At 34.9% G+C, this 21947-nt stretch overlaps 1 protein-coding gene across 1 annotated transcript in view; it reads right to left on the bottom strand.

Annotated features, from left to right (window-relative positions):
* Window positions 1-566: 566 nt before the first annotated feature.
* EPYC (epiphycan) overlaps window positions 567-21947 on the bottom strand; it is a 47779-nt gene continuing 26398 nt past the window's right edge. The window contains exons 2-6 of the mRNA XM_033221095.1: window positions 15837-16011; window positions 10522-10680; window positions 9509-9711; window positions 7801-7896; window positions 567-1210 (exon numbers count right to left, since the gene is read on the bottom strand). Of these exons, the coding sequence (XP_033076986.1) occupies window positions 1040-1210; window positions 7801-7896; window positions 9509-9711; window positions 10522-10680; window positions 15837-16011 (804 nt within the window). The 3' untranslated portion in view covers window positions 567-1039. The remainder of the gene's footprint in view (window positions 1211-7800; window positions 7897-9508; window positions 9712-10521; window positions 10681-15836; window positions 16012-21947) is intronic.

Here is a 21947-nt window from a genome sequence, read left to right as displayed (position 1 = left end):
ATAGTGTTTATTTTCTGTACTTAAAAATGTGTATTTTATGTATAATACACACATTCTGGTGAAATGCACACGTAGCATGTGCACATATGTATTTGTGTAAAAAAGAAAAAGTTACTTATATACAAGTTTTTGTTTCTTGTGGAAATCTTTATAAAATTATGCAAGAAAACATTATTTCTGGGGAGTAGACCTGGAGGTGTTGCAGCTGGAAGGAAATTTACCTTTCATTGGATACTCTTTCATTGTCTTTCGGTTTTGAACCATGTATGTGCCTGTATTATGATTATACATTTTAGAAAGATGAACTCTCCTTAGAAAGTATTACTTAACTTCTTCCCTGGTATGATTATCCTATCATCTTCTATATTTTCCATTTTCTATATTTTATTTTTCTTATAGGCACAGAAATACACTACATAACTAACCCGTTTATCAAAGATCTAAAATGAGTTTTCAGCTCTTTTAAGATGATGAAAGGTTATCATTCAACAACTGGAGGTTATGTGTATTATTGTTGAATATGATTATTTGCATGGTGTGATTATAATGATTATTTCACAAGGCCATTATAATTTTCTAATACTTTTATTCTTCATGCTCTTTAGTGGATTAGGGGAATAAACATGTCTTAGTGGAAAAAAAAGGAAGAGAAAAGTTTAATTAAAAACATCTACATGTTGGCAAAAATACCTAAAGTTTTCATTTCCAAGTTTTACTTTATTATGTACTTAATTTGAAATTATATAGAATATGAACTCCTAAAACTTGCAAGTGATACACGACCTATAAGAACATGTGTGAAATATTTTCTATCACTTAGTTTTGCTCTTTTTGTAAATCTTATAGGTTTATTCCTAACTCCTCTGGTGTTTTCTTAAATTACTACATTTTCATTATATTATAGCATTTTAAATTGTATTTTATGTACTCATATCATCTCTCAGAACACAATCTCAAAGTATCATGCTGAGTTTTGTTTTGGAAGAGAGCAGTATGGTTTATTTATAGTAGGCATCTTAATGCCAACCATTATCTGAAATTAGACAAGGCTCCCAACAGGCAGACGAGGCAGACACATGTATGCTTGAGGAGTTTTGCTGAGATTAATAGGGTTTCCATCCAATCGAATGTCCTCTAGTGCCTTACGAATATAAGTCAAATTTTTAACATTGCAGAACGTATCTTCGTGCATCTCCAGAATGTTGTTATTCTAAAAAAGATGAAAATAAATTGTGACAAGATACAACACATCCTTATTGATTGATAGCGCAGTCCATTGTGCTTCACCCTTGTTTTTATTCTTTTGTTCTTTTCCTCAATCAAAATTACTTAATGTATATGCCAAGCACTTTCTAAGCAATGGGGATAAATTAGGAAATAGACATGCTCCTATCTTTAAGGAGTTTATACTTCAGTAAGAGAAATACAATTTGAGGTGAGAAAACTACTAAAAGAAAAACAAGTTATTTCCAAAAATGATGAGTATTGTGAAGAAAATAGGATGACTGAAAAGTTATCTTTAGAGGTAACAATTGAACTGAGAATGGATTGACAGGAAGAAAAAGGCGTGAAAAAAAAAAAAAAACAACAACAACAAGGGAAGAACAGTCTAGGCAAAGATAACATCAGGTTTAGAGTCCTGAGGAATTAGCATGGAATGCTCCTCCCTCAACATTCAACATTCAACATTCAAGTCAGTGTGGCTGAAGTGAGGGGAAGGAAGGAGGGAGCAAATATCCAGAAGGTAAGCAGGGCCCTGCACTGGATTTCTAAACCTAGGTTTATTTACTGTATCTCACATACCACAAAATTCACCCACTTAAATGGTACAGTGCAGTGTTTGTAGTGTATTAACAGAACTTTGCAACCATCTGTCTAATTTTAAAGCATTTTCAACACTCCCAAAAGAAAACCACACATTCCCCTCCTCCCACCCCGGCAACTGCTAATCTGTTTTTTTTTTCTATAGATTTTCCTATCTGGACATTTCACATAAGTGGAATTATATATATATTGGTACTGAGTTCTTTCACTTAGTATTGTGTTTTCAAAGTTCATACATGTTGTAGGATGTATTGGTACTTCATTCTTTTTTATTGTCCAATAGTATTTCATTGTGTTGATATACCACATTTTTGTTTATTCATCAATTAATGGAAATTTGAATTATTTCCAAATGCAAATTATGCCTCTTATGAATATGCTTCTGTTAACATTTGTGTACAAGTTTTGCATGTATATATGCTTTCAGTTCTCTTGGGTATATACTTAGACATTGAATTGCTGAGTCATATAGTAACTTCATGTTCTAACATTTTGAGGAACTGTCAGACTGTTTTCCAAAGTAGGTGCACCATTTTACACTTCCACCAATAATGTATGAGGGTTACGATTTTGTCTGCATCTTAAGCAACGCTTCTAATTGTATCTTTTATTTTAGCCAAATAAGTGAGTATGAGTTGGTATCTCACTGTGTTTTTGTTCATTGTTAGTGTATTGAAACATAATTGATATTTCATATTGATTTTATAACCTATAACATTGCTGAACTTTTCTATTAGTTCAAATACTTTAGTGGATTCCTTAGGATTTTCTATACCTAAGATTTATAGATTAATCTGGGGACCATTTCCACCTTAGTTGCAAGTCTTCTGATGCATGAATATGGAATTATCTTTTCTTTATTTAGATCTTAATTTCAACAATGTATTGTAGCTTTAAGTATACAAAGCTTACATTGCCTTTGTTGAATTTATTTTAGGTACTTTTAAAATTTTATGACTATTATATATATATATTTTTTGTTTGTTTGTTTGTTTGAGACGGAGTCTAGCTCTGTCGCCCAGGCTGGAGTGCAGTGGCCGGATCTCAGCTCACTGCAAGCTCCGCCTCCCGGATTCATGCCATTCTCCTGCCTCAGCCTCCCGAGTAGCTGGGACTACAGGCGCCCGCCACCATGCCCGGCTAATTTTTTGTATTTTTAGTAGAGAAGGGGTTTCACCGTGTTAGCCAGGATGGTCTCGATTTCCTGACCTCGTGATCCGCCCGTCTCGGCCTCCCAAAGTGCTGGGATTACAGGCTTGAGCCACCGCGCCTGGCCGACTATTATAAACAGGATTGTTTTCTTAACTTTTTTTCAGATTGTTCATTGCTAGTGTATAGATATCCTGTATACAATTGATATTTGTATATTGATTTTGTAACCTGCCACATTGCTGAACTCATTTATTAGTTCAATTAGTTTTTAGTGGATTCCTTAAGATTTTTCATATGCAAGATCATGTCATCTGAAAATAGAAAAATGACTTCATTTCCAATTTGAAAACCATTTATTTATTTATTATATTTTATGTATTTATTTTTCCTAATAGTCCTAGCTGTAACTGCCAGGCTCAATACTGAATATTAGTGGTGAGAAACAATTTTAGTCTTGTTTCCCTTCTTTTTTTTTTTTTTTTTTTTTTTTTTTTTTTTTTTTTTGAGACGGAGTCTCGCTCTGTCTCCCGGGCTGGAGTGCAGTGGCCGGATCTCAGCTCACTGCAAGCTCCGCCTCCCAGGTTCACGCCATTCTCCTGCCTCAGCCTCCGGAGTAGCTGGGACTACAGGCGCCCGCCACTTCGCCCGGCTAGATTTTTGTATTTTTTTTTAGTAGAGACGGGGTTTCACCGTGTTAGCCAGGATGGTCTCGATCTCCTGACCTCGTGATCCACCCGTCTCGGCCTCCCAAAGTGCTGGGATTACAGGCTTGAGCCACCGCGCCCGGCCTTGTTTCCCTTCTTAAGAAGAAAGCGTTCAGTCTTTCTACATTGAAGATGATGTTAGCCTGAGTTATTCATAGATGTTCTTTATTGGATTGAAGAAGTTCCTTCTATTCCTAGTTTTATATTTCTAGTAATATTATAATAAAATGGTGTTGGATTTTGTCAAATGCTTTTTTGACATCTATTGAAATAATCGTATGTTTTTTAACCCTTTATTCTATTAATATATTACATTGGTTGCTTTTTAAATGTTAAACTATTCTTATATTTCTGCAATCTCACTTGGTCGTGATGTGTAATCTTTTCTATATGTTGTTGAATTCAGTTTGTTGTGTTTTGTTGAGGCTATTTGCATCAATATTTATAAAGGATATTGGCCTGTAGTTTCCTTTTCTGGTGATCTATTTGTCGAGTATTGTTATTGGGTAACATTGGCTTCACAGAATGGGTTAGGAAGGAAATGTTCTCTTTTTTTTGTTGTTATTTGAAATAGTTTGTGAAAGATTGTTATTAATTCTTCTTTAAAATTTTTGATAAAGCCAACCAGTAAATCCATGTGGGAGTGGGTTGTCTTTTTTGGAAGATATTAAATTGCTAAGTTAATATATTTGCTTATTATAGCTGTATTCAGATTATCCATTCTTTAGCCAATTTCAATAGCTTGCATTTTTCTAGAAATGTGTTCATTTAATCTAATTTGTTGGTTTACATTTGTTCATAGTAATCCCTTATGATCCTTCTTATTCCTGTAAGGTTGGTAGTAATGTCCCCTTTCTTATTCCTGATTTTAGTAATTTTTGACTTTTTTCCTAGGTCACTTCAGCTAAAAATACGTCAATTTGTTGATCTTTGAGAGAACCAAATTTTAGTTTGGTTTCTCTATTATTTTTCTATTATATATTTTACTTATTCTGCTTTAAATTTTATTATTTCTATCCTGCTCACTTTGGGTTAGTTCCTCTACTTTGTCTATTATCTTAAGGTGAAAGGCTAGGTTATAGATTTGAGATCTTCTTTTTGAATATATGTATTTACAGCTAAAATTTCCCTTTAAGTGCTGCTTTAGCTCCATCCATGCATTTCAATATATTTTATTTTTGTTTTTATTTATCTCTGATTTTTTTTTAAACTTTCTTGAGATCTCTATTTTGGCCCATTAGTGATTAAGAAAAATTTTGTTTCATATCCACATATTTGTGAATTTCTTAAATTTTATTTTTTGTTGATTTCTAATGCAATTTCATTGGAATCAGAAAACATACTTTGTATAATTTTAATTATTTTCAATTTACTAATACTTGATTTGTGGTCTAGTATGTGGTCTACCTGGGAAATGTTCCTTGTGCACTTGAGAAAAATGTGTATTTTGAAGTCATTGGGTGGAATGTTCTGTTGATGACTGTTACACCAAATTGGTTTTCAGTATTGTCCAAGTTTTCTATTTACTTAGTGATCTTATAGATAGTTGTTCTATCCATGATTGAAGCGGGGCCAGGTGCAGTGGCTCATGCCAGTGATCCCAGCACTTTGAGAGGCCGATTCAGGAGGATCACTTGAGACCAGGAGTTCAAGACCAGCCTGGGCAATATAGTGAGACCTGGTCTCTATAAAAAATTTAAAAAGTAGCCAGGCATGATGGTTCACACCCTAAAGTTCTAGCTACTCAGGAGACTGGGGTAGGACAATTGCTTGAGCCCAGCTGTTTGAGGCTGTGGTAAGCTATGATAATACTACTGCATTCTAGCCTGGGTGACAGAGCAAGAACCTTTCTGTAAAAAAAAAAAAAATTAAATTTAAAAATAAAAACAAGAAGTTGAAATACTTCATTACTATTGAACTGCCTATGTCTCCTTTCATTTCTGACAGTTTTTGCCTCATATATTGGGCTTCTGTTGTTAGATGCATATATGTTTATAATCATGTATGTATTGACCCTGATATATTAACCCTCTTATCATTATAAAGTGTCAGTGAGGAATAATGCATATTTTGTGCCTATTATCTCTGCTATTCTCTTTGATATGTGATAAATATGTGTTGTTAATAACTGTGACTTATATTTAAGTATTTGTCATATATCAGTAGCTATATTAAATGCTTTATAAACATTGTTTTATTCATCCTCCCAGCCATCCTGTATAGTAGATCACCTTTTAATCAACATGAGAAAACAGAAATTCAGGGAATTTCAGATAGTTTTGGGTCTAGAATTTCAGCTCAGGTCATATGCTTTTGCCAGAGCCTTCAGTTTTAATTGCTATACTATATGTTGGCAAATATTTTTCAAATGAATAAAAAAGGGGATTTATTTATGTATTAAAAATATAGAAATTGAAGACAATGTAAGCTAAAAGCAGACATATGTATATTGGATGTAGTGAGGTGACAGTGATGGAGAAAATATTTTTAAGTTGCACTTACTGACTTTAAAAGCTTAGAATGGGAATGTAAAAGCAGTTACTTTAAAAAATTCCCTCATTATATGTACAAACAAATTATGTTTAAATATAACATCAAAGACTTTTTTCTTGGTAGGATCAGTATCATCCGAGATAATAGTAATAAAATTTAATTCATAATTGGAAAACACATTCCAAAATCTCTTTAAGTACTCCCTTGGAAATCTTTCCTTCAGTCATAAACAAGGAAAGAAATCTTTATATGTATAGAAATTCACCCCCAGAAAAAAGAGAGAGCCATCCAGAAATCAAGCCAAATGGCTAGAAAATACGTATACAATAGGCAAGTAAACAAATCAGACAAACCCACAAAAGAGACAGATATCTAAGACACATACATACATGTATATACACACATATATACATAGCGTGTATATATGCCTTAGGATTGAATTTAATTCAATACATAAAACCTAAAATCATAGGCTAAAATTGATTTTTTTTCTCTGACAACTAAACATCAACTTAGATTTTTATTTCTCCCTTTACTTTTCCACTTCTAATCTTTACATATATACATAGTGTGTATATATATATGTATATAGAGAGATATATATTTATATATATGTTGACACTGAAAATATGAAAATGTTTATATTAATAGGAAAAAAGAAAAGGCACAAAGGTAAATATTCACAAAATCCACAAGGGGAACTACAGGAATTCATGTCCTGCTCTTACATAGCAAAATCACTTTTTCTACATTTCTGCCATAAAAGATAATGCTAAACTATGACGTTGTTTCTTTCTTTCCTTGTTGCTTTGAGCATGAAATGAGTGCTTTCTCTATTTATTCCACAGAACAGATCAATTTGTTAGAGAATGTTGATTATAACTACAGGCTAAAATTTACAGCTGAAATAAGAAATAATTTATATTTGTTTAACAACCAAAAATATTCATTATGATTGAAAAATTTTTTAATCACATGGGTGCAAATAAAATATTATTCATTCATTAAACTAATCAAACTGAATACTTCAAAGATAACATGTAGCTTAATGGGATTTAAAATCACCAAAACTTCCAAATATTTTTTTTTTAAACAAAACAAAACAAACAAACAAAAATGTGCTGCACTTTCTTTATCCAGAGAGATGGAGCTTGCCATCTCTCAGCACATAGGAATGCCTTAGGATTGAATTTAATTCAATACATAAAACCTAAAATCACAGACTAAAATTGATTTTTTTCTCTGACAACTAAACATCAACTTAGATTTTTATTTCTCCCTTTACTTTTCCACTTCTAATCTTTACATTTTCTTCAACAGGTGAAACTTTCAGTGCTTTTTTTTTTTTTTTTCCTAAAGAGATTTGTGTACCAAAAGGGTGTATTTTGCCTCCGAAAATAAGGAAAAGAGTAAAGTTATCAGAATTCAATTAGAATAGATAGAGTTATGAATGTATAAAGATAGCTTTATATTCAGATAAAGAGAGAATAAATGAGAAAAGAGAAAAAGAAGAAAAGTTGTCACAGTGTGTCAACATGCCATTACAGACAAACTGTTGTGTCCTGATGTCCTTCTTGGCTTTGCTTTCTCTGAAGCTCTTGGACACATCTTACTGGTAGACTCCTACCTGGAGGTGAAGAGCTCGTAGATTTTCTGGCAGTGGCAGAGGGATGTGGTCCAAGTTGTTATCAGTGAGGTACAGATGATGGAGATCGTACATGTCCTGTAAACATTCCAAATGTGCGAACTCAATAAGAACTCGAGGTGCCACAGTTGTGGTTCCCATTCCCTCTCTATGCAAATATTTGTAAAATAACATGTTCCAGTTCAGGTCTTGTTTTGTAAAGTTGAGGCAGCTTAGTTTTCTGAGTTACTAGACAATTCAAATGAGTTTTGGAAAAATGGGCTGCAAGCAAATATTTCTTCATGAAAATACAATTGTGTTTCTCAGTCTCTAGGAAGAAACATGTTTTGTTCAGTCTAACTTTCTCAATTTAAGCAAGGCTGCTTCCTCTTATGAAAGACATTGTGCAGTGGGATTTTGAGGATTTTGATGAGACATAGCAAGCATTTCCTTTATTTTATAGGCATGGAAACAAATAGTTCCTCCCCAACAATGGCCTGGTAGCCCAAGTAGCAGGAAAGGGGCAGCCTAGCAAGACAGAAAACATTTAGACAATAGCTGTTCTACTGTAGCCAAACACCCTAGAATAAACTGACTGATCGCCACCTGTGCCAACAGAGGCAGAGTGGGCAGACCAAACTATGACCCTTGCCTGGCTATAGTGAGATGCCCTAACTCCTGTAGCTACCATTGATGGTATCATAGGAGGCCTAGTAGAGAGACAGGGCATTCACCACCACCCAGTGGTAATGAGGCCACACTATCCCCTGTGCCATCCCTGAGAATAATGTGGTATTATTATACTCTCTCTAAAAAGTATTTTAAAATTATGTGTTCAATGTGCACTGGGAGGGGCTGCTTGAATGCCCTAAGAGGGGGCAAGAAAGCCAGTTCGTTGCTGTTCTCAGACCCTATGCTGTTTTTCCAAGCAAGTCCTCTAGCCCCAAACCTGCTTGCTTCACTTAGAAAACAAAATTTCTAAGGTTAAGTGAATCCATCCTCTTTATGAGGTCATTTAGTAGCCTGCTGTCTTCAAGACATTGCCCATTTCCTGCCAAGTAGCTATCCTTTTAGCCAGATAGTCTTTCTGAGTGGAGGGTCTGATCAATACAGATTCTCGGGCTTGCACCACTTCTAGGTGCTCCTGTAGACAGTGCTTCAGGTAGCCACCAACTTCTTATTCTAGCCCTGCTTTCTGTTCTTGGTGCTTGATCACCCTCACAATGTACCAGAACATAGTATTTCTCAAAAGCATGATAGTTGCAGTTGATAAGTTTATTTTGAAAGTTAAAAGTCTCACTAAATTAAATCCCCTTATAGAAGTTGAGCATAGTGGCTCACACCTATAATCCCAGTACTTTGGGAGGTCGAAGCAGGAGGATCACTGGAGCCCAGGAGTTTGAGACCAGCCTGGGAAATATGGCGAAACCATGTCTCTACAAAAATATACAAAATTTAGCCAGGCATGGTGACACGTGTCTTGTAGTCCCAGCTACTGGGGAGGCTGAGGTAGGAGGATCATCTGAGGCCAGGGAGGTTGAAGCTGCAGTGGGCCGTGATCGTACCACTCGCTCAAGCCTGAGTGACAGAGTGAGACCATATCTCAATAAATAAATAAATAAATAAATTTCCCCATACGAATAAAAAGGCTAGTCAATGACAACAAATGAAATTGGAAGATAAAAGTCTGCACATCAAACTTAAAACTTACTTTAAATGCTTCTTGCTTTATCCCTTTCCTTCCAAGTCTATTGTTGCTAATATCAATAAATGTCAAAGTGGTTGGCAATTCTGGGAGCTGCCTTATTTTGTTGTCACGCAGGACAAGCTCTCGAAGTTGAGGCAGTTTTCGGAATGCATCTTCATCAATCTCAGATATTAAATTTGATGTCAGATCAATCCTTCTTAAATCATCTAGAAGAAAAAAAGGAAGTAGTTAAATATTCTTGTTTTGCTCGCACAAAAATGTAAGTGTAATTTTCCTTTATTTTGCAAATATAAATATGAATTTAGCAATGCACAGTTAATGAAATGATTATCTTTCTTTTTATAAAAATTATTTCCCCAAATACTATTCATGTTTATGTACTTAGGAGTATAACTTTAGCAAAGAAATTGGTATACCACATTTAAAATAACTGGTCTTTCTCCATAATCTTCATAAAGTTTGTCTGGATTTTGTCACTTAAAATGTTTCCCTCAGTGATAAACAGTGTTGTGTTTTCTAACAGTCAAAGATACAGGCATTAGAAAGAAATCTTCAAATGATTAAAACATTTTATGACACATACCAAAATTCTTTAAGTTGGCAACAACTATAAAGCCAGAATTCAGGTTTGCATTCATCCATCATAAAGCAACTATGCTTTAGTGGAAGTTTATTTTTAAAAAGCCAACTCCTCATAAATATGACCATGATATTTTACTCATAAGAACATGATAAAACATTCCAGCATGTAAAATATAATTGTTTATCATGCATATTTAGTTTAAATTGTTCATTTGAAAACATCACCTATGTGGTTTTGAAATGACCATTGCTTGTTTGTTGTTTTTTCTTATAATTATTAAAGCAAATTGTCAAATTTTTAAATAACAAAACCCTATTGATTCATGAACCAGGCTTTGGCATTCAAGCTGCATTCTCAGTGCTAACATTTGACAATGTAAAAATTTTAGGGAATTCTGTAAAGCAGTGAAGGCTGTTACTGCTGTCATCCATACTTAGGCTTGCAAAGTCATTTTTGTTGATCTTTTTAATTCTGTTAAAGCGGGAATAGAAATAAGCGGTGTTCTTGGGCAGCGGAGGAATAGCATCAAGTTCATGGTCATCACAGTATACGGTGGTACTTATACAAGTACACAGAAGACATGTTGGAAAGTCTAAAAGATAAAGGAAAATGAAATTATTTGTAAATACCAAATCAATTTCTAAGAAATAATGTGGAATGTTTGATAAACAAGATTAGACTCTCCCACTAACCAAGTAGATTTTATATTTTCTCATAATGTTTTCTGTAAATAGAATATTCAAGTCAAACATACCAATTAAAATTGTCTCAACAGGCCAGGCGCGGTGGCTCAAGCCTGTAATCCCAGCACTTTGGGAGGCTGAGACGGGCGGATCACGAGGTCAGGAGATCGAGACCATCCTGGCTAACACGGTGAAACCCCGTCTCTACTAAAAAATACTAAAAACTAGCCAGGCGAGGTGGCGGGCACCTGTAGTCCCAGCTACTCCGGAGGCTGAGGCAGGAGAATGGCATGAACCCGGGAGGTGGAGCTTGCAGTGAGCTGATATCTGGCCACTGCACTCCAGCCTGGGCGACAGAGCAAGACTCCGTCTCAAAAAAAAAAAAAAAAAAAGTCTCAACAATTAGTATATTCAATGTAACATTTTAAAAATAATTTGAAATTACTGAGTACTTTTCTATTTATTAGAAATTCTATATTCAAAATTTAAACATTATTGTGCTTTTCATAAAGTTAAAATATCACATGTAATATTTTCATTCAGTCTTTGGCTTAATAGTGAAACATCTCACTGAAAAAACACCTGCTTCAAGAAAAATAAAAGATAATAATTATTAATATTCAGTTGCTCAATACATATTATTGAATCCTTTCTATGTAAATGGCACCATGCTAGCTGGTGAAATGGTGAGCACAAAGAGACACAGTTGTGTTTTATGATCTGCTATGTGAAATGAATGTTAATCACACAAATAAAATTATGAATGTGATAAGTGTCATGAAGTGTCATCTGAACATAACATAGGGGGATTTGACCTAGTCTGGAAGTCATGGAAGGCAATTCTGAAGTGAAAGCTGAGCTGAGATCAGCAGAAAAGGAATAATTGACTATGCAGGTAGGAAGGGAATAGTATGCCAGGCAAAGGAAGCAGTGTGTGCCTTCACTTTGGAGGGACTGAAAGATAGTCCATATGGTGGAAACTCAGAGAGCATTGAAATGTATGGGGCATAACATGCAGGGGCCTTGCAGGCTGTGCTACAGCTTTTGTTTATTCCCATAAGGATGGACAGAGGTATCATACGATGCAGTTTGCATGGTAAGAGTTAAGTCTGCTGGAAGGTGTAATGGAAGACTGAAGCAGGGCAACTGGTAAAAGTGGAAGTGAATCATAGTGTAGACAAAAGATGGTTTTAGACCAAAGAGTTTTAAGGGAAAGGAAATAATCAACAACCTAAGCCTCCAGAGATGTCAGGTAAGTTAAGGACTGAAAAATGTTCTTGGATTAGTTATTGCAATGGTTATCAGAGAGTTACAAGATATGCAAAGTGAGGGAGCTGAAAGCCAGATTACAGTCCATTAAGGGAGAAGTTGGAAGTAAGGGAAAAGTTGCCACAAATGTAGAAAATGCAGAGAAGTTTGTGAAGAGCAAGGGATGAGACATAGTGATAACTATAATAAAATATGCTTGTGGTTTGTATGATGAAGGGGGGTGATTAACGTGGAAGATATTTAGAGAAAAAGATCCAGAGGAGGTGAAGTTGAATATGAAAAGGATCATGAGAGGACAATAGGAAATAGAACTCAAAGAACATGGAAGGATTTTCATCCCACGTGTGGAAGGACAGAGGTCTTTGTTGTACTAGAAGGAGAGGGAGATAGAAGAGCACATTGATATAGATGTAGGTAGATTATTTGTCTGGAAACAGAAACACCAAGGATCTGCTGACTAAGAAATTGCATTTTCTTTGTGAAGTAGGAAGTTAAGTTATCTGACAGGCTTGAGGAGTCTAGGGATGAGGTAAATAAGGGTTGTAAAATGTGAAATGAATGGAGAAAGTGAAATCTCCATGACATAAAGTAGAAGAGAAAAGTGGTGGAAGAAATGTCCTGAAATTGCCCAGTGATCAATTTGTCTTAGTTTACCTGAGACTTCCCAGTTTATAACATTCAAAGACACTTGCTTTGGGAACTCCTCACACCCAGACACACCAGGAGATTTGATTACCCTAGTTAAAAGGTCCATTTGTGGTTTGTAATCATGAACTGATAATATACCTATTAAGGTCTTATTACTATCATTAAATACAAAAGTCATTTCCATTTTAAGAATAGAAAGCCAGGAAAAAATGTTTAAGTGGGAGCTGTAAAATATTTAATATGTGCTAATTTCTCCAATCATTATAAATTAATATTTTATACTCATCATAAAAATTTTAAGAGTTAAGACATTTGATTCTTCTGTATATTTATCACCTTGATAATTAAGCAACGATTGCTTAGGGTAATTTTTACATATTCACAGTAGTTATAATTTAATTCTAAGTTTTCTACACCTAACTCAAGGCTACATTATATGGTTTTAGAATGTTATTTTTAGAAATTTGTTTTAGTAGTAGAAATATGGTATTTTTATTTTTACTATTCTAAATATTTCTAAACTATTTAATTTTGATGAATGTGTGCTTCTTCTTTGAAATTAAAATGTGAGTTTGAGTTTTTAACTTTATTATTTATCCTCAGAGTACTTTAGAGACAAAAATTTTCTTTAAAAGTCTTATTTTTTTTTATGTTTCTAAATTGACATTAGTGAAGCATTACTTGACTCAGCTTTTGAAAGGATTGGGCATTCTGCTTCTCTGTTGTTTCTGGCTCAGCTGAGAGATCCAGAGTACAGGTATCGATACCAGGTTGGTCAACTTTTGAAGGATCTGAAATCACTTAAACATAAGTGATGTTCCAGGGATATTTAATTTTCCTATTTTGGGTGCTTTATGCTGGATACTTGCATGTCCTTCTCATTATGTCTTCTCCTTTTTCTACTTGCACAGTGTTCTACTACACAGAAATGTAACCACACAGAAAGAATATAATATATTCATTAATGACACTGACAAGATTTATTGGTCTATGTTGCATTCCACATATCACCTCTGCGATACTGGACACATTTTATAGGATGTTGGAGTTTTAGTTTTCTTATTTTTAAAAATGGGTAATCAGTGTCCAATATATAGTGTTATGACTCTTCCAAAAGTTAATGTAGATAAAACAATTCAAGTGTCTGTCATATAGAAGGCATTGGATGAAAGGGCAACTTTTCATATTACTTATTGAAGAATAGCTAAACCTCAAAGAAGCAAAGAGTAAAATGGTCGTTACCAGAGCCTCAGGAAATGGGGAGTTGTTCAAGGGGTATAAAATTTCAGTTAGATAGGATGAATAAGTACTAGAGGTCTGCTATACCATAGTATTCCTAGTTAATAATAGTGTATTGTACACTAAAAATGTTAAGAGAGAAAACAGTGCATGAACTCCTTTATCAATATTAGAATTTTCGTAACTAATACTATGTTTACTATGGGCCAGTAACTACATGTATTCATTTAATCCTGACAGCATCTCTATAAGGTAAGTTCTATTATTTATTATCCCATGTTTTTTTAGATGAGAAAACTAAGGCACAAAAATATTGAATGCCTTGCTCAAGACTATAAAAACCCAACAAGTCACAGTGCTGGGATTTGAATACATACATTTTGCCTCCTCTGTCTCTCCAAGAAACTCTCACTTTTGATTCCTGTTCTTTGCTTTTAGTCTTGCTTTAGGTAATATTGCTCCTCCCACTCTTTTTGTCTCCCAGTGTGTTCTGGACAGACTTTTCTCATAAGACTTGTAATACAGTGATACAGTTTGGCTGTGTCCCCACCCAAATCTCATCTTGAATTGTAGCTCCCGTAATTCCCACATGTTGTGGGAGGGACCTGGTGGGAGATAACTGAATCATGGGGGCAGCTTCCTTCATACTGTTCTCGTGGTAGTGAGTAAGTCTCACGAGATCTGATGGTTTTATAAGGCGTTTCGCCTTTCACTTGGCTCTCTTTCTCTCTTTCCTGCTGCGTGTAAAATAGGTCTTTTGCCTTTCACCATGATTTTGGGGCCTCCCCAGCCACGTGGAATTGGGAATCCATCAAACCTTTTTTTCTCTGTAAATGACCCAATCTTGGATATGTCTTTATCAGCAGTGTGAACATGGATTAATACATACAGTATTGCCTCTAAATTTGTTTGTATGTCTATCTTCCTGTGCTAGGCAGAAATATTCATGAAAACAGTGGTTACTTAAAGCTTTGTGTCTACAGAACTTGGAATACAGAGACACTATACTCACTCAACTCTTGCAGTGGGAACTCTCCTTACTTTTTTTCTATACTCTCTAACTATGCCATTCTCTGTATATATAAAAGTATTCCAGTGTGAGTCCTCTTGAGTACCCCCAAGGTTGACAGTGACACGTTCAAGCAAGAAATATAGACATATAATAGAATCACATGTTGCACCAATAATTCCTTCTCATTAACTAAAAGACCCTGGTTTCAGCTGCAGGCCATGCAACATAGTGTCTGATATTGTGCAATACTTTCCTCTCTCTGTTGCTTCTTAGGAGTGAGTGGGAAGAAGCCTGTTTTTAAATAAATAAACAGCCAAGAATCTGAACAGGCTGGCTTCAAACCCACTATGTAACAGCTTTGTGATATCTGGCAAGTTACTATCCCTTTGAATTATAGTTTTCTCCATGATAATGAAAAGAGTAATATTAACACTCTCACAGGGAGGTTTTAATAATCCAATGAGATAATGTGAAGTGCTGAGCATATGGGCCACAGATAATATATGCTCAATTAGTGCAAAATATTACTATTACCATCATCTTCATCCTCGTCATCTCTTATCCCCTTGAAATGCTGTGGCCTGATCTCAGAGGCAAAGATTTTTTCCTGCTTATCAAATACTCTCTGTTCTACAAATACATTCCACCACACAGGTTTCCAGTAATGACGTACAACATTTTCATCCTAAATCTTTGGTTATTTGATCATTTTAACGAGACCAAAGCTGAATTATTAAAACTGCTTTATACTTGAATGTAAAATCTATGTATAAATCTACTTCAAACCTGGCCTATTCCAAAACTTTTTTCTTGGGTCATGTCATGTGGTTTCTCTGTAGAGTTGAAGCCTTGCAGTTAATGTGGACTCAGTTGTAATTCTGCTTTGATGTATCTGACCTTCATTTGTGTGTGGCCCCAGAACCCCTGTGAATTCAGGCTCCTGCGGGGAAGAGCCATCAATCAGCCTGGGAGTGGATTCTTCCTCCTCTTCCTCTTCCTGGGCCTCCTCAGGCTGTGGGGGTGGAGTGAGGAGCTCTCGGTTCCCTGAAGGCATCGCTGTGGCTATTTCAATCTGAAAAAAAAAAAAAGAGAGAATTTCTTCAGGCAAACTTCTCAGTCACTCTGTGTGGCGGTGACACAAATTTAAAATGTACCCATCTTTGCCACAAGAGGACACTCGTGTTCTAAAGTTCAACAATGTGACCATCCTGCTTGCTTGGAGGAACACACATGGTTCTAGTAACTGTTGTTTTTAATTAGTTTTGTTTCTCAAATCTTAGAATTTGTTTCCAATGCCTCCTCTTTTTTTTTTTTTTTTGGTCTTCTTGTTCTTTAACATTTTATGTGTTTGTTCATTTCATAATTTTTTTAAAAAGCTCATTTATTGTTTTGTAATAATAAGTAGCATTACAAGAGTGCATCAATGTTGTGAAAGCTTCACATTAATTCAGAAGTGTACAGAGTAAAATTGAAGTCTCCATCACCATTCAGCCCTCATTCTACTCCCCTTGAAGGTAATAACTGAGCAGAAATTGATACATATTTTCCTGTCCTTTCAATCCTTGATTTCCTAGGTTCAAATATTCTGTTCCTTACCAATGACTTATACTTTCTCTAATGGCATTTTACTGAAAAGTATCCTTTATACTAAAATAAAATATATAGTGACATAAAAATTATGATTTGATTATGATATGCCATTTCTCATGTGTTTTCAATATTATTAAAATAGCAAATATTCCAATGATATCTAGATATGTTAAAATTGACTTTTTGAGAGCTTTGACATGAGGAGGCAGTTATAAAATCACAAAATTTTTCAAAGATTATTTTTTATATTTGTATTTTAGATTATACCTATTTTGCTCTTATCTAACTTGTACATTGTAAGTAATGGTGTCATTGCTTTTAAGAATACTGTTTGTATTTAGGAGAAACCTTCCTTTCAGATTTCTTCCCTTGTCTGAATGTGTATTTCTTTGTGGTACTTAGTAAATATCTACTTCTCTGATGGCCTTGTAATCTTGGGTTGAAAATTTGCCCCAGGCAATTGGGATGGCGACATCCAGGACCCACCCTTTGTGGCCCAGTGTCCTTGTGGTATCCCCAGAAATCCCAGATTTTCCCTTAACCACACCAATATGGCCTTTTGGTTTTTTCCACCCTTTATTTGCTTTCATTAAATAAGTAAGGAAACACATAAATTATTTCTGTATTACTTAATAACAAATGATGTGCAAACTATTCCTTTCATCTATAACGCAGGTATATTTTCAGACCAAATATTTTCTAGATGTTTGAATAACCAAAAAATTTTAAAGATACACTTATGATTTGATATCATTTTTAATATATTTAAATGCATTGCAAATCACAAATGAAAATTATTCTTTTTAAGAAACACTAAACTTTATTTTATCAGTTTATATTTCTGAATTGTGCATCCTTCTGTGCTTCCTTAGTCTATTTCAGCTTTTTCTGTGCTGTATTACATTGGTTCCATTTGTTTTCTGCATGTCCAAGCCTGCTGGATGATAAAGTATGTCATCTCTTTTATCTGTGTACCTCTAGGCTGTTAAGCATAATAGGCAATCAGCAAGTACTTATTGAAGTATAATTTTTCAAACTTTGCTTGTCCAAAATATATCTAATTCACAGCTCTACGTTTAGAGATTTTCTGAGACGAATCAGTGAATGTGCTAATACTTACTTTAAATTATTTAAAGCATGAAATCAAAACAAAAACAGATTATACTGTCTTTGAGACATTAGGAGCAATACATGAAGATATAATAAAGCTTGGCCAGAAAACTCCAGCTGAGAAGATTGGGCACATTTTCTTAAACAGAAAGACATAAGGTTTCCATCTGTAGGTCAGAATGAGGCAGATTCAGAAGGAATGGATTTGTAGAGAGACCAAAAGGAGGCTCCAGGAAGAGCGGAAATTGAGACAGATGTTTCATGGAATGGAGGCAGCCTAAAGGGAGAAACAACTTCCAGACACGGTGCCTTGAATCTTAGCTTTGTAAGAAAAATGTTTGCACATACTTTTTACAGATAATTGTTTTTCCACTGATTTGATGTGAAGCTGTAAGATCTCACTTGTCATCCAATATAATGAGGCAAAACAGCTTTTTGTGTTTATCAAAAATTGTTTTGTTCATGCTTCCTTGCTAATAAAACGTAAATGCAATACAACTTTGAAAACCAAGAAAAAGGAATGCCTTTTCACGTCAGCAAAATTGCAGAACCTCAAAGTACTGTGCCTGGAGAGACTTTTGTTTTGTAGGCACATTTATTTTCACTATTAAATAGAAGTGATTTAGGCATCTTTTCCCCCTCTTCAACAGTCTTCATACTGTGATATGAAGTTGTGAGGCAATGCATACAAAAAAGAAAAAAAAAAAAGAGTCCAGGGAAACAAGACCACCTGGCCTTCCGTGTGGTAGACTTGTATGCTTATGTTGCAGAAAACTAAATTTGAACATAAACACAAATGACCAAAAAAAAAAAAATCCCTGCCTTTTTCTCAAGCTACAATTGGTAACACTTGAATGCAAACATAATTGAGCCTCTTCTACAAATATTCATATATTCTTTCAGTGTTTTCCTCTATTCTTTTTTCTTTGGCTGCTTGTTTTACTCTGAATTGCTTCTTCCTGTTTTAACTTTTTAATTTGTTCATTATATTTCCCTAAAGTTTAAAAATATAATACAAATGGTCATTACTACATATGACTTTGATTTCAGTCAAAGTCACTGCACTTGTATGTCTTCTTAACATGGTACCAGCAGGGTACATCTTTGAGTTGACAGTTTGTAGTAAGTTATCTATTTTTATTTTCTTGTGTACCTGGTCTTAGAACTGTAGATAACTTATATTATGGTAGCTTTTGCTTAGGGAGTAAATTCTGCATCCACAAAACAGTACATCTATTCCAGAGATGACAAATGGATAGTTCACAGTGATCTAGGCTGAGTGAGATATCAGCAGATGTCAGTATGAAGAGATAACTACCAAGAGAGAAGTCCTTAAGCCTGTCCCGGTCTCTGCACCCTGCACAGCCGTGACTCCATATAAGCAATGTATCACCTCAACCCAATCTCAGGGTAAAAGCGGTTCAAGTGACCCTGAAGTATCTCAGACTAAGTTTCTGCTCCCTGGAGAAATAAAGACTCTCCATAGAAAATAATCCAATTACATTTATTGTTTCAGATTGAACTGAGACTTTTACTAGCAATGTCTGTGTTATTATTAAAAATATGACAAAAGATTAAAAGCTTTCATTTTCTAATAATCACCATTGTTGTCCACAGAAGATTATCTCTATAAAAACATTCAGAACCATTTTAAGTGACAATAAGATTTGGTTAACAATGATTTTGATGAAATTCATTTGCCCCTTAGCAAAAATTGCATCTAAATGATCTATATAATTATATTGCTGCCACTGAGCCTACTTTTTTGTCTTAATTTCAGAGTAAAAATATGAAAAATTGATGTGTTCAGAAACAGCAATCATACATCTTCCTGATTGCTTCATTATCCACTGAGTCCTTTTAGTGTAGATTCTTGTTGAACATGTAAATTATACCTGTTTATGGGGATCATAAACCATTTGCTCCCATTCAACATTGTGTTTGAGTTAATAAAACTCGTTTTTTGTATTTTAATTTTTTAAATTTTAATCTACAGCTAAGTTTCTAATAAGGAAATCAATGATAATGTAATATATATATGTTACAGAAAAAATGCTGTTAAGGAATTCAGATAAACCAGATTTGATTCCTACCTTTATGAATGAATAAAAGAATCACCAGGTGAATGTGTGAATTTGTAAATGATGGAAGGTTTGCCAATCTTTATAATTATCTAAAATGTCTATGTCAAACATTATGCTTAAGTTATGATCAACTGTTCATTTGATTTGTCAATACTGTTTTCTAAACATCTATCAATATCATTACTTTTGTTCCCTGCCATCATCACCGTTATCTAAATTACTATCCTCTCTTAGCTGGAATACAGCAATAGACTACTTATATAAAGTTAGGTTGTCCTCTAGTGTAGATGTATTAAGAATGGACTCTTTTAAAAACAACTTTATGGAGATACAATTCATATACAGTTCATCCATTTAAAGTATATAATCCAATGTTTTTTTAGTAACAGTTATGCAACTATCACCCAATCAATTTTATAGCATTTTCATCACCCAGAAAAAAAACTCTGCAACCATTAACAGCCATTTCCAACTTCTCTCTTCTCATCCTCTCTCCTTCCCCCCTCCAACCTCCTGGCCCCAGGCAATCACTTACCAACTTTCTATGGTTGTACTTTTGCCTAATCTGTTTCCATATTTGCCTATTCTGGACTTTTCTTTTCCCTCCTCTTTAACTGTAATTACGTATCTTCCAACCAACATTTCCCCATTTCCCTCTTTTCCCTAACTACCTAAGCCTCTGGTAACCACCATTCCACTCTATCCTAGGGAATTAACTATTTTAGATTCCACATACACTGAGATCATATGGTATTTATCTTTCTATGCCTTGCTTATTTCATCTAACATAGTATTCTCCAAGTTCATCCATGCTATCTCAAGTGACAGGAGTTCATTCTTTTCATGTCTGGATAGTATTCCATTGTTTATATAAACCATATTGTATTTATCCGTCCATCCATTGATGGACACTGAGGTTTATTCCTTGTCTTGGTCTTTGTGAGTAGTGCTGCAATAAACATGGGAATACAGATATATCTTTAACATACTGATACATTTCTTTTGAATATATACCCAGTAGTGGGCTTGCTGGATCTTATAGTAGTTCTATTTGTAATTTTTTAAGGAATCTTCACACTGTTTTTCATAGTGGTTGTACTGATTTACATTTCCAACAACAGTATGCAAGAGTTCCCTTTTCTCCACAAACTCACCCACACATTTTATCTTTTAGTAACCGTGTAGTCAATGTGAGATATGCATTTTTCATCTCCAGAATAGACGTACTGTTTCATGGACACATAATATACTTCCTAAGCAAAGGTTACCATGAGATAAGTTATCTACAGTTCTAACTGCTAACAGTTCTAATATCGTCAAGCAGTGAGTACCATTGGACCCTTTCACTTGCTATTCTGTCCTATTTTTCCTTAGAATTCGGGAGCTAAACACCGGGCACCTGTCAGACAGTTAGAAGCAACTAGCATGACTGCCAGACTAAAGACATGGGTGTCAGGCTTTCTGTGAAAGGGCTCTCTAACAACCCCCAACTCTTCAAAGTTGGGAGCATTGGTTTGCCTGGAACCAGCTTCTGCTTTTCCTGTACTTACAGACTGAGCTGATGGTTGACAGAGAGGAAAGCCATTCAACTCCGGGGTCCTGACAAAAGCATCATTCTGATACCAAAGTCTGGCAGAGACACAACAACAGCAAAAAAAAAATAGAATTTTAGACCAATATCCCTGAAGAACATCAACACAAAAATCCTCAATAAAATACTGGCAAACCGAATCCAGCAGCACATCAAAAAGCTTATCCACCATGATCAAGTGGGCTTCATCCCTGGGATGCAAGGCTGGCTCAACATATGCAAATCAACAAACATAATCCAGCATAAAAACAGAACCAAAGACAAAAACCACATGATTATCTCAATAGATGCAGAAAAGGCCTTTGACAAAATTCAATGGCCCTTCATGCTAGAAACTCTCAATAAATTCAGTATTGATGGAACATATCTCAAAATAATAAGAACTATTTATGACAAACCCACAGCCAATGTCATACTGAATGTGCAAAAACTGGAAACATTCCCCTTGAAAACTGGCACAAGACAGGGATGCCCTCTCTCACCACTCCTATTCAACATAGTGTTGGAAGTTCTGGCCAGAGCAATCAGGCAAGAGAAAGAAATAAATGGTATTCAATTAGGAAAAGAGGAAGTCAAATTGTCCCTGTTTGCAGGTGACATGATTGACTATTTAGAAAACCCCATTGTGTCAGC

This window comes from Trachypithecus francoisi, unplaced genomic scaffold (genome assembly GCF_009764315.1).
Source record: "Trachypithecus francoisi isolate TF-2019V2 unplaced genomic scaffold, Tfra_2.0 Lachesis_group11, whole genome shotgun sequence".
Lineage (NCBI taxonomy): Eukaryota > Metazoa > Chordata > Mammalia > Primates > Cercopithecidae > Trachypithecus > Trachypithecus francoisi.
The sequence above is the reverse complement of the archived record's forward strand: the minus strand, read 5'-3'. Positions and strand labels throughout refer to the sequence as shown.